The 14,414-nt window shown below is 39.5% G+C and overlaps 1 protein-coding gene across 3 annotated transcripts in view; it reads right to left on the bottom strand.

Annotated features, from left to right (window-relative positions):
- akt3a (v-akt murine thymoma viral oncogene homolog 3a) overlaps positions 1-14,414 on the bottom strand; it is a 312,730-nt gene that overhangs the window by 12,244 nt on the left and 286,072 nt on the right. For all 3 annotated transcript variants that reach the window (XM_078229515.1, XM_078229517.1, XM_078229516.1), the window contains one exon: positions 12,787-12,874. In XM_078229515.1, the coding sequence (XP_078085641.1) occupies positions 12,787-12,874 (88 nt within the window). The remainder of the gene's footprint in view (positions 1-12,786; positions 12,875-14,414) is intronic.

Raw genomic sequence — 14,414 nt, 5'->3', positions numbered from 1 at the left:
TATCCCATATGCTTATGCTTTATAATAATTAAGTCGAATGTCTATCAAAATTGAGGCCTTTTTTGAAAAAAACTGTGCCGATCTGTTGCACGTTGATTTTGATGTTGACATTAGGGAACTTCACGTCAACATCTGCACCTGACCCAAGATTTTGGATCTTCCCGGGGCTTTTCTCACTAGCAACAAGACTGATTTACAACAAAATATCACAAAGTATTTCCCTGTTCTTTGCCATTCTGTTGTGCATCAAAATTGAGATCTAATATATTGGGAGAAGGTAATATACCCTACACACATCTCAGATCAAAAGTCTTTAGCAAAATTTTAAACTCAATGCTACACATTTGTTCCTAGTATCTTAAAATAACAACACAAACAAAATTCAACTTCAATTCCAAGTTTTTATGTTCAGAACCCAAAGTATAAAATCCAGAAGAACACCTGCATATTCAGATTTCAAGATCTTTATACCCACATCCTTAAGTCTCTTCTTCCTCAACCATGGTAAAATTTGCACCAATTTGTATGTATTCCAATGAATGTGCTGTACCATGTATTTCTCTGTATTTATTGTAATGACTGTGCAATTTTGCTCAATTCACCAAAAGAAAAATGCTGTCTTTACATTTTTTGATTTCTGGATGCTACAATAAGCATTTCGTAGCCAATTACTTTTGAAATACAGAAACTAATTACACATGCTAAGGTCACACAAATAGCAATGTGATAAAAACTGAGTTTTTAAGTTTTGTTGGTTATGTTGGGAAAACTTTAAATCTCTTCTTTGGGACCTCAGTTTCACCTGTTATCCCAAAGATGGCACCGCAATACCGTACTGAAATATCAGTCTAGATTATCTGTTCAAGACTCCCAAGTGGGGCCTGAACCACTTGAACCACCAGGCTCCACTAAGACAAGGCTGCTGACAAGCCTTCTAATTTGGCACTTTTGTATAAGCAAAATTCATTACCACTTTTTCTGAGCTCACATCCACATCATTGATGTAATGGAGGCACTCAAATAGATTACAGCCAAACTGCTGTTTTTGTCTACTTTTTGCTTTCTGTTTCCAAGCAACCTTTAAACATATATAGTTATATTCCCTTATAATATAATGCACCTTTTCACAACAAACCTCTTTTGTAGAACCCCTTGAAAATATATGTGCAAAATATCCACAGCATACCCTTTGCCTGTACATATATTGTGATTTCCTTAAAAAATTCAGTTACATTAATCAACTCTAATCTACTCTTTATATGTTCTTGTTGCACCCCCCCCCCCCCCCCCCCACCCCACCCCCACAATTATCAACACCTTTCTGTAGTCATTAATCTTATCCTATGCCCTGGACTCCTGATGATTGCCCAAAAACAAAGGGGCCTGTTTAGAGCTTCAAACATGAGGAAAGTCACTTTACTATCTAAAATGTTCAAGTTAGTCAGCAAGTAGGTCCAGTCGCCAAAAAATATTTCTTTAATCCTGGCTAAAACCAGCATTCTATGGTAAATTGAATCGCCAAAAGTTACATACAGTAATTTTGTACATGTTTAGAAACTTGACTATTTGATTTGTGGAGTTTGAATAATTAAAACGATCTGTATCATACAAAGTGTGGTTTTTCGCTAATTACATAACATCTGCAAAAATTACTGCCATTTAAAGTTATCCATCATTGTTATCAGCAACTAATATTAAACACATTCAGTGCTGGGATATAGTAATATGATGGTTATGGTACTTGACTAGCAATCGACAGGTTAAGAGTTTAAATAGCATGTTCAAAAAACAGTTTACTTTTAATGGTCTCTAATTTGACCTCACCAGCCACTCAGTTGTTCAAACAACCAATATTCACAAGGTAACAAGGATTTAGTATTCAAGTCTTGCCAGATTCACACACATAACGGGAACAAATATAAAGAAATTCACAACTAATCATTGAAGTTTCAAAATGTGCTAACCCATTGATGATATTTGATACATTTACATAGAAAATACTAAAGTCGAACATCATCTCACTATACAAAAAACCTGATTATAACCTGATGGATTATATTCTACATTAAAAAAGTGGATTACCACTGACGATACTGGTCACTTTATAAATATCAAATTTGTTCAACAGTTTTAAATACTGGAAGTAAGATAGGTGCATGGAGCTAAATATTTTGCAACTGGAGGCACTAGTTTCCACTAATATGAGAGACAATTCATTACTATTTAAGCATCAAATTTTATTACAAGAAGATAATTTTGTTACGAGAAATCCTACGCTATATTAATTTCACCCTGGATTTTTAAAAATTTACTGTAGCAGTGTCAACTGATTTACAACAGAGCATTACAGCTGTGGGCTATTTTTTTTTAAGCAAACTGCAAGATACATATTTTATACATTTTATATAGCAAACAGTGAAAGTCTTCCCAAGGATGAAGAATAATTAACAAATTAGAAATCAGTGTTTACATCATCTCTAACCAGACCAAGGTGATGGATCATTTCAGCATCAACCAAAATAATTTTCGGGAAATCAAAATGCCTCATGACATCAATGCCTTGATTCTAAAATTCTCATCCTTGTTTTCAACTCCTTCCATGGCCTCACCCCTCCCCATCTCCAACCTACTTCAGCCTTACAACTCTCCAATGTACCGGCAACCCTCCCATTCTGTCCATTTGAGCATCCCAGATTTTAACTGCTCCACCAGTGGCAGCTTTATCTTCAATTGTCAAGGCCATAAGCTTTGGAATTCCCTTCTGACCATCTCTGGTCTCTACCTCTCTCATCTCCTCATAACGCTCCTTAAAAACTCTTTGATCAAGTCGGTGGTCATCTGCCCCAATATCTCATGTGGCTCAGTGTCAAATTTTGTTTGATAATGCTCCTGTGAAGCTTGGGACATTTTACTACATTAGTTATTACACATAGAAATACAAGTGGTTGAAACTACTCAATGTACTCATTGGTTTGAATCCCTCCTTTTCTGGACCAGCAGTCGGTGGAAAAATTAAAAATAATTCACTAGGTACTTCAGTTTGTTTAGAAACTCCAACTGCCACTGTTTATATATCCAACCACATACATGTGCTGCATAGGAGCCAGAACTTTTCCTGATTGATGCAGGATAACTCCATGAGACTGTAATTTCTCCTTGTCCATTCTTTTTGGAATAACATTTCACCAGTCCTTGACATAAAACTGAGGTAAGGAAAAGTAAAGTAGCAGAATCAATACCAAACCTGCCTTTTGGCAGGCCAATCAACTAGGACTATTTATTTGTTTTTTGTTTAAATACAGAGAGCATGGATGCACTGGGTTGAAAGGCACAGTGAGAAAATAATTTTTTTTTTAAACTTTGCTTTGCACCAAATGAGCTTTCTCTATATTTCATTTTTGGTTTCCTAATTAACTCATTGCCTCATTTCCATGCATTCTTTTAACTAGGAAATCCTATAATAAATATCTTTACAGCTTTCTTCTCACACTGCTCTGCACCCATCCATCCATTATTCTTTTTTAAAAATAAGATCACATCAACCTTTTACACCAGAAGTTCACTGTTCTGTCATCACAGCCCAATCTATTTCGGTGCACAGTTCATGAAATCAGAGTCAAAAAGATTTATTTTTATCCTTACCAAAACCTTTAACTAAACCAATAGCTACACCTTCCAAACAAAAGCCATAGGAAGAGATCTTAAGATGCATGTTGCCAGGCTTGAAATCCAAATTTCAATGTCATGGGCAGTGGAGTGAAAGCGCAATGATATCCAATGTTGAAACAACCTACTACTCTTCACTGACTGCCTCTGGTTGCATAAAACAATATATTAAATACAAAACAATTATTCTATTGATAAATTATTATGGATACAATTGCCTCAAAATGATTTACGCTGCTATTATTCTGGCCACTCTAGATGGAGGTTTACCCAAGCTTCCTGGGTATGACCTTATGCAAATGTGCTGGTCAAATCTTGGGTATAAAACTGCTATGAACAATTTAACTAGCAAGGAACTTTTGTGCAGCTTTTAGCCACACCGTCTAGCCTATTCTATTCAACAGAACATCAATGGACAAACAATAATGCAGGCACTGTTTAGCTCTTTCATTTCACCCTCAAATTACTGTACTCTGGCTTACCAATACTACAATCATGCTTAGGCATCATTATGAATATTTAAATACAATCTGTGCTCAGAAGACAGTAGGACATGTGACACTATGAACACACATCCTTCTCTCATTCAGCCCTCCAAGTCCTCTTAGAGGGCACAACACGAAAAATAAACTATTTGGGGTGGGGTGGAGGGGGGGGAAAGATATAGCAAATTATATTTATATAGTGTTCCAAGGCACTTCACTGAGCCACATCAGGAGATGGTCAGCGGACCAAACATTTGGATGAAGAAGTGGACATTAAGGAATGTGTGAAAGGAAGAAAGAGGTAAAGGGCAGAGCAGTGTATGGAGGGAATTCCTGAGCTTGGGGCTTAGGAACTGAAGGCATGATCACCTGCGGTGGAGCAATTCTAACCGGGAATGTACTAGAGGCCAGAATTAGAAGAGAGCAGATATCATGGAGGGTTGTAAGGCTGTAGATCACAGAGATAGAGTACCATCAAATCAGAGCGTTATGTTCATGCCGCCTGGAGGAAGATGGCAATGGCACGGATTTCCAACCCTCATCCCAGGACTGCAGAAGAACGCTACAAGAAGTTCCAGATATAGTGCAAGCAAGGTAACACACTGCAGACCACTTCATTTTCTTCCTTGTGCAACTGGTATCAGGACACTCTTAAAAGCTAAACTTAAAGAACAATGCTCACAATGATCTCTGGTTAAGTGTCCCCAACATATTATTCGGCACTATAGCTAGACAGCTCCCCAAAACACAATACCAAATCTTTTCATCCAAAATATCCTAACTATTCTCACATCTACTATTTCACCTCTCCCATGCTGTTTGCCACATACTCAACTGCCAGCTTTACCCTAATTTACTTACCACCTTGCAGGGGAAATTGGCTCATAATGCCCAAAAACAGGCATTAATATTAATGAATTACTCTTAAGGCATTAAACCTTAATCCATTTAAGAACATTGGTTGCATGTGGCAAACCATTCAGTTCTTCCTGTACAAAATGCCACGGTCAGGGTGCACCTTACTGTCGGCCTGGCATGCCTGCGCAAAGCACAAGTGGTCGCAACCTTCTACCCAATTCCCTATCCAAAAGGATGATGCCTCCCTATTCTTTCCTTTTACTATTTAACTGCAAATAGGCAGTACAGCTGAAGGGATAGGAGGATAAGGACCATGCCAGCCAGGATTTACAGCTGCATGCAATACTTTTCTTCAGGATAGCAGCTGCTGCCAGGTTACAGGCCAACCAGCTCAGAGCATCCTAAAATCAAAGGCAGCAACAGTTCTCTACCAGGTGTCATGGGGCTAGGACTCCTACAGCGAGGTGACCCATTTGTGCAGTACTATAGTTTGTTCAGTCCCTGCAATTATGGCTCTGAAGTGAGAAAAGGAGGAGGTGCCCATCAGCAGTGTAATTTCCTCACCCGAGTACCCCTAATACTGGGTGGAGTGAGGGGCGCAAATCGAAATTTGCTGTTGCTCAGACTTAAGCAGCAGTTAGAAGAAACTGCAGGTGTCTTTTGGCCGTTCATAAAAAACACAAGACAATGTTTCTTACTTTCAATGATCATCTATCAGAAACCCTCATTTCCATCTTTAACAGCCAATTCTGACAGCTGTTGCACCTAAAAGTAACACTTGGAACTTATCTAAATAATATATAGCCATCGGGACATTTCCTGGGTAAGTCCAAGAAATGCCCCGATGGCTGCCTGGCAGCCACAGGCAACTGATGGGCAGAACATGGCATGGCTCAAGTTACAATTAATATTGGGATAGTTGGGATGGAAAACAGTTTAAAAGTGCACAAGTACCAGAAACAGCTCCCCCCCCAATGGAAAAATGGTCAGGAATCAGTGAGAAAATTCAGTCCCCACATCAACCACCCACTGTAGGCACCTCATAAACGTTATACATCTCTCTGCAAGTGTTCTTTCTCACTTTGTTTTTCCTCTTCCCTGTCAGACACTAACAAGTGACCTGCATCCTTCTCAGAGTACAATGCGATAACTCTGCTTCTCAAACTCCATTTGGAACATTCTGCTGCCACAGACACACTTCAATCAAATTGTAAGCAGGTAAAAGCTTCAATCAGCTAGCAGTCTTTCAATTTCATTTCCAGTCACATCTGCTTGGCTCGTTTGTTGATTTTTTTTTCTTGGAAAATTGGAAGACTGAAGAAAAGCTAATGTCCTCCTTTGCTGAACTGCTGCAAGGAAGCTTGAAACACCAGATTGAAAACAAGCAGCCAAACAAATAAATAATCTTCAAAAAATGCAGGACTTTCAGATATTCATATATTAAACCATTAAACCTTCATTTGCTTTCACAATGCACGAGTTACTCATGAGTAAAGCCAGGATACATAGTGCGATAACAGTAAGCATAAATGGGCCAGTGATGGGTGTTATGTAGTGGCATTCAGGCATCACCAAGAGATTTCAGACTTTGTTAGGGACAAAAGGTATTTACTGATAGAGAAACTTGGTATAGAGCTTTGCAGCCCTAAGCTGCCTTGGAGCAACACTCCAGTTTCTACATGCTTACTACAAGGCTTCCAGATGTATTCTGCCCGAGAGAGGACTCCACCCTCTGGGGTGATCACTCACTCTCGGTTCCCATTTGTTGCTCAAGTCAGGAGACCCTCTTCTGCTGGACTGTCTTACAAAGTCAGACACCACACTCACTACATTCATTGCCCTTTAACTTTTTTCATATAATCTTCAAAATCGATTTACTCAAACCCACATTCTAAATAAACATTATACACACAAGTTAGACATTCGCAAATCAACGTAGTGATTGCTCAATGTTGAGATATTGAGTGAAGTAGGCCATTTTCCAAAAGCCATATTTTTATTATCATCAATATTCACCTCATTAAACATATTCATTTATTGGACTGATTGGCACCATTCATAACGTGCCCACAATGCAGAGGGGAACACCCGAATGGACATTCGTTTAAATCCCCCTCTGCACAGCTGAGAGACCTTTAATTTCAAAGCCGACAAAAGATCCTTATTCTGCCCAGCAACAGCACAAAGCTGCATTTTAAACCGGCCCTTGGCCAGAAGATCGGGATATCTGCGAGTCAAGACCCGGCAGTGGGATATATGGCATAACTGTACTGTCATTAAAATATTACGGGAATAAAATGGCCAAGGCAGGCAAGGAAACTTAATAAACCAGGATAAAAAGAATAAAAGATGAGATTAAATCCCCCTATACACAGCAGGACAAAATGACTAACACCTAGTCTCGCAAGCATAGAATACAGACACAAAACATCAGAGGTCGATTTAGATAAGGGGACACATCGAGAGGATAATGGGAAACACATTAAAACACCGGGGCAAGAACAGGCAGTCCCATTAACACGGACACACACCATACAGATGCAAATTGACAAGTCTCCCAGGGAACTTCCTGACCAGACAGGCCACTTTTTAGGTATTGTAAAAATGTATGAGCAAATGTTCCCGCTCGAATTTGGATTCCTATAAATATCCAGAGCGAATGTGTAACTGTTGAGACCAACGTGGCCAAGCCACTGTTTCTGAGCTGGCTACGCGGTTCTCCCTGGGATCACAGTAATTGTACAATAAAGAAAAACGCTTTGAACCTTGTCTTGCAACTCGACCTTCTTGAATGCACTGGTACAAGGGATTTTTCCCTACAACATGAGGCTTGCACTTAACATAATACTTTTATTCGCCGGCTTCAACTATGCAGAGTTCCAAACATGGTCTTGCGCGGGATTCTTCCATACAGGCTTGCTGCTTTCCAAGTTCTACTCTAGACTGTGCGCTGACCATAAACTACATAGTTTACTTTGTGGATGGTGTCACTCTCCAATCCTTCGTTAATCGTTAATTTTCAGAGAAAATGCACGTAATTCATCACGATACAACACAGTCTTGTGTCTTGACAGATCATTCACAATCTTAGTCTGTTACTTGTGAAGGAATGGTCTTGGTACTTGGTTTCTGGTGCTTAGGTCATGTGATGAAGTTCCTTCTCTTTCTAGTATTTATATTCAGCATCTTTTCCATTGATCATGTTATCATATTAGTTCTTGTGCATTTCTATTAGTGTGACCATTTCAGCATGTAATCTCAAGTTTCCTTCTCTGCCTGAATTGCTGCTTTGTCTAGTTCTCTCTGGCACAACTTCCACAGCAGAGTGGTTCCATTTTCCAACCTCTTTCTTCCATCTTCCGCACCAACCAATCTCCTACTTGAAACCAAGTAGCTTTTCATTTCATTCTCTACTTCTGCAATTCATTCAGTTTAATCATTCTAGAGTCCAACATTGTCATCTAACAATATTTGATAAGTTTCTCCCTTCTCATGCTTTGCATGTTTTTAGACAACTGCCACATTCCTTTTATTGTAGTTGCATGCAACTCTGCTTCTATGTTCAACATTTCTTCTTCTTGCTATTCATTAGACAATTCCCCTGAATTGCTAACTTGTTCCAACAGTTGTGCTCTCTCTCTAGGTTTGTTCATTGTTGAGTCATCCTCAGCACACACAAACACCAGACAGTTTCTGCCTCTCTTCAGCATGTCAATTTCTCCAGCACATTTATATATTTTACACAACTGCAGTTTAATTAGATCTCTAGAGAATTCCTAATAAAAGCTCTGGTCTAATTTCTGCTTCAGCAGTATAGTAACTCTTGCAGTAGATGATACAGGATATCCTACGAGTGCCATGGATCAAATCTTTGGTGCATTTCACTCAGAGAAACAGTTCACTCACTCATCACAAAACTGATGGCATTCACTAAATGGGATTTCTTTGACACTTCTCAAGTTCCATGCTATGACCTCTGTTGCTGAGTTTCACTTGTGCTTTTTCTCTCAATCCTTTTGACCTTTTATTCATTTCTTCATGCTCCAACTCCTTCACTGCTTGCTGGTGAATGTTGTACTGTTTCTCACTGGCTCTAACAGATTTCCGAGCTACTTCCACCTTTTGGATAATGCTTGTTTTTCTTTACCTTTGATATAGCTGGGCTGCTTCTCAATTAGGTTAGGGTCACTAACATTTACCTCATTTTCTATTTGCTGTAGTTCTGTGAAGCTACTTCAGTTTTATTTGTTTACTCTTACTTCTTCTGCCTGATCACAACTGTGTTTGTTTGCAGTTTAAAACTTCAAGGAACTTCTCATTATAGTACAAAAGGATGGAATGCATTTGAATCTTGCCTGTTTTCTGCTCTTCAATTGGTCATTTAGGGTCCATCGGCGCCCTCCTTCCAGGACCCAATGGCACCTACCCTGGTGTTGCCTCTGGCTTGAGGGCTTATTACCTCCTCGGAGCTCCAGCCTTGTCTCTTCTTTGAGGTCTTAATGTCTTCCAATGAGGTTTTGCATTGCTCTTTTGAGAATTGCCCAGTATGTGGGGTCTTCTCTGATTATCTTATCCCTTTGTCCCTTCTTGTGGTTGCTGCATTAAATACTGTACAGCTTTAAATGTATTGCCACTTCGAGACTGTCAACAGCCACAGCTGCTGTTTCTCTTGGTCTGTGCTTTTCCGGTGCTTCTGGAGTTTTGGCAGGAACCTGCATCTTCTCCTTTTGGACCCTTTTTAAACTGTTTAACCTCTCTTCTTAGCTAGTGAAAGACTGCTTCAATGATTTCTGCAGGTTTTTTTATGCTTCTGAGCTGCCTTCTTTTGTTGTACCATTCTTTGTTAATTCCACTTAGTCAGCGCTGTCCATTTCAGGACCATCATTTTCTTAAAATTTTAACTTATTTTCTTTCCCTTTTTTCACAGGTGTTCTCTTGTTCCAAAACTGCCAATCTTGACTGCCTGCAGTACCTCATTGCAGTGATCATTACCTGGATTCCCTGTAGGCTTTGTTCAGATTGGGAGATCTGCAAATCTCAGCTTCTCACTTTTCCATATTTCTGGGATAAACCTTGCAACTCAGAAGCTTTTCTCTCCTTTTCTCTTTTTAGCCTCTGAACTCGTTTAACTACAGCAAACCTGAAACACAGCTTTCTTCTAGACAGCTTCTTTTCACTTCCTGTCTTTTCGCTTTAGCTCAAGTACTACTTTTCTTGCTCTTGGGGGCTAATTTTTCTTCACTTCAATTTTCCATATCTTTCCAAACCTTGAGTCGCCTGCCACACTACGTTCATTACTTTGTCTGCCCCTCAGGGTCTGGCACTATTTGGACAACTATCGCTCCGATAGGCACGTGGGTGGGTACCTGATGGTGAGTACCTGTTTGACAGGCTCACCCCCAACTGAGTCTTGGGAATGAAGTTTGATCCAATTCGGACTGTTTTTGTGTTCCACTTCCTACACTCAGCTATTGCTGTATTTGGAAATAAATATTTATTGTTTGACTGATTTTTCTTGTCCTTTAGTGTAATTCAGCAACTGGGATCAAAGATTTCTCTCTTGATTCACTCACCTCTTGTAGTTTTGCAGAATATTTCTGTAACTGTAATCTGTTTCCTCTTCCCAGCTTCAATTAAATTGGGTACTGACAGGGAGACTGTGCCACCAAATTGATCCACCTTCCCATCAATATGTTATATAGTGGCACTCAAACGTCATCAAGACATTTCAGGCTTTGTTAGGGACAAAAGGCATTAATTAATAAAAAGAAACTGGGTTGCAACCCTAGGCTGCCATGGAGTAGCGTTCCTGTCTTCACACGCTTACTACGTGGTTTCAAGATATATTCTGCCTGACAGAGGACTCCACCTTCTGGACTGATCACTGTCTTAAAGAGACATACACTACATTGGGCATGAAAGCTAGGTGAAAAAAGGGTATGGGGAGGATTTTGGGGAATTGAGGTCAGGTTAGGGACTGCAAGTCAAGCTGATGAGTCAGGCGAAGTAAGCTTATGAATAATATTAAGTTAGCAAGGATCAATCAGAAACCATGGATATAAAATGTATATATTTACACCCATGTACAAACCTGTTGTCACGTTCAGTACAAGCATGAGGATAATGGCAATTACGGATGGTAAGATCGCACTTTGTGAAAGTGGCCACAAGATTTCAGGAGGCTACAACTTAACATGGGACTGTGGATAGCATTCAATACATGGCCAACATTTAGTTAAAAATGGACCTGAATAAGGGTACTTCGCAGCCACCTGAAAAGTTTAACATCTCAGTTTAACCAGTGTTTGAGGAATATGGGATCTCTAGAATGTTGGTCTCAGAACATTGAACAAAGGTCAATATGAGAGCTCAAGTCGAGGCAGAAATAAGGTGAATGGCTATTGTCAACCGTTATTTTACCATGGTGGTTTGGACCATAAGTGTTAACCATGCAGATTTATGACTGAAACTAACTTTGCTTCCAAGTCCACCAGAGAACCAATCTCCTGGCTATTTGTCTACAAGAGGCTTTGCAGCTTCATGAGAAGCCATTGTGTCTAAAAGATCTTCACTCCACCAAAGGATCAACTCAACTAAGACATTAGGCTTGCATCTTTTGAATTACACGAAAGTATGGGGAGACTACAGTTTCCCATTGATATCTTCTTGGCGACGTCTCAGCAAATCAGAGTCAACCTGCCAACCAATCAGCACCACTTTTCTCCTCGTGTAAATTGTTGCCACCACCTGAAATTTGGCAATCTCGTGTTTGTCCTAATGAGTGCAAAATGAAAAGCTTCAGCAACCTGTCTCTCTTTTCATCAGTATTCAAGCTCTGTACAACAAAGTGATAATTTAGAAATAGGGGTACAATACTCTAAACTGCACCTTCCGTGAGCTCAGCTTCCCACTGGCCGCACAGGATCAAAATAATTTTCTTTGCTGAAATTTTCTCCACTTCCCTCGTCAAAAACACCAAGTTATTTGGGGTGTGTTTCAAGTATGACAAATAACTTCTGTTAACTCTCTTAAGTGACTATTTCACACAAGTGTTTGCTGGTTATTCAGTCATGGGGAATATCAGAGCCAATTCAGTCCTGTTTTCTTTCAGTCCCTCACATTTATAGCAAAAGTTATTGGAAAGTATTCTTGCATTATTGAATGTTATTTTCTTCAGTGCAGGAGGCTTGAGGCCAGCAGAAATGCTCATACTGCTGTCTTAGCTTAAAAATCAGATTTCTGGTCTGCCTGACTCAATTGTAATTGTGCAGCTATACTAACTGGGCCAATAATAGAGCTTCATGAGATTTTAATGTTACAAAAATTCCAAAAGGGAACCTCGCATGGTAATGATTAATTAATCTTTCCATCAACTTAAGATAGTGACTGATTGTAAGAGCATAACAGAAATACATCAACATAAAAGGGCAAATTCATAAACACCTTTCACCTACAAGTTTAAAAAACTTATGTTGACATCTTAGAAAAATTCAGCTGTTGTTCAGCCAAGGTATTCCAGAATCAACAGATTCCAACTTGCTACAGAGAGTAATTCACTGAAAGCAAGGAGAGCAATATAATCATATTTAAGATTTTAAATTAAGCATAATTTGAAACAAGCAAATTTCAGACTAAGAAATTCTTATCTTCAGGTTCAGATATTTCAAGTGGAGATTTACTTAAATCAATATATTATTTTTCCAACTGCTGATTAATGTAACCAATTTTTTGACCCCCAAGTTGGCATGCCAAGAATGGATGAATGAAGTATACCAACCTTTTTGTCATAAACATCTTGCCAGTTGATTCCACTAAAAAAGCTGTGCTGCATGATGTCCTTTGCATCTTCTGGACCTCCACCAAGCCTGATGGCAAAAACAAAATGAATTAACAGTGCATATCCAATTTGTCAAAACAACTCCCCTTCACTCCTTCATGATTTTGGTGCAGGGACATTTGGTACTTGCTGTTACAACATAACTAGATAGTGTGGTTACTTGCTTGAAATTCATACTTATCTGATAAGACCAAAAATTAAAACTGAAATACAGCTTATGTTTTTAAAATGTTAAAAATGTTTTTTGGTAAGAATTTACCAATTTATTTATTCTTTTCACAAGCTACAGATTACATGCTACTGAGAGATGAGGGTGCAGTGAACTTCCCAATCCACCATGAATGCCTGTCAAGTATAGATGCTAAAAATGGTTAGGACTGGTGCTATGGTTAACAATGCTGCCTCTCAGCGCCAGAGACCCGAGTTCAATTTCAGCCTTGGGCAATTGTCTAAGGGAGTTTTGCACGTTCGCCTCCTGTCTGTGCGGGTTTCCTCCAGGTGCTCCAGTTTCCTCCAACAGTCCAAAGATGTGCAGGGTAGGTGGATTGGCCATGCTAAATTGCCCCTTAGTGTACAAAAATGTGTAGGTTAGGTGGATGGTAAGGGAAATGTGTGGGGTTAAAGGATAGGGCAGGGGAGAAGGCCTGGATAAGATACTCCGTCAGCGGACCCAATGGGCCGAATGGCCTCTTCTGCACTGTGGGGATGCTATCATTTTATGAAATATAAAAGCGCAATCTTTGGATACAACTTCCTCATAAATGTGTTCCTTCCTCAAAAATTAACAAATCATATGACAAGCTATAAAACTGCTTCTGGAATCTAAAATGAATAGTGGTGCAGCGTTCTGACACACTGGGCCATTAGGAACATGGTCAGAAAAGCTGTGGTCCTCCGCTGTACAGCCTGGTAGCTGGTTACATAATGGTGTTAATCTGAGATGAGATCATCACCCAAACTAAGGAAACAGAAATTTAAAATGGGAGAGAAAGACATAATTTAGCAATTAGAACACAATTTACCCCTGGGACCTTCATTCAGTTCCATTTCAGACTGATAAGCTACAAAGACAGTTCTAACACACAGTGCTGCTTCTGGTAGAAATAAACAGTTGCTCCTAATGTATTCTTCTGCAAAGTATACCAGGTCCTGCTAAGTACCAACAGCAAATATCTTTGCAACTCATCACCCAGATTGTCTTTTTTGGCCTGCTTGTGCTGTATAGCAACACACCAACAGTGTTGCCCAGTACAGACCTTTACTTAGATCAGGGAAGTCCAGGACTGGAATGGTGGCTTCCTGGACAGATTCTGTCACCAGCAGAAGCCATTCCACAACGTAAATCACTTATTAGCAAAGCAAGTTCAAGCACTTTCAAGCCAATACCTAGCAGGCATACATCCGTACCAAAGGACTGTCTGTAATTTGACACTAATTGTCAGTCATACTTAGGAGCCACAAGGAAAACAGGTGTAGGAAACAAATGTGAATTTAAAGTGTTGGGAGGAAGCCCGAATTATAATTAGAGGCACAAAGAGATGGTTGTAGATTGTTTTTGCCTTATAACC

This window comes from Mustelus asterias, chromosome 15 (assembly GCF_964213995.1).
Source record: "Mustelus asterias chromosome 15, sMusAst1.hap1.1, whole genome shotgun sequence".
Taxonomy (NCBI): domain Eukaryota; kingdom Metazoa; phylum Chordata; class Chondrichthyes; order Carcharhiniformes; family Triakidae; genus Mustelus; species Mustelus asterias.
This window is presented reverse-complemented; position numbering and strand designations above follow the sequence as displayed.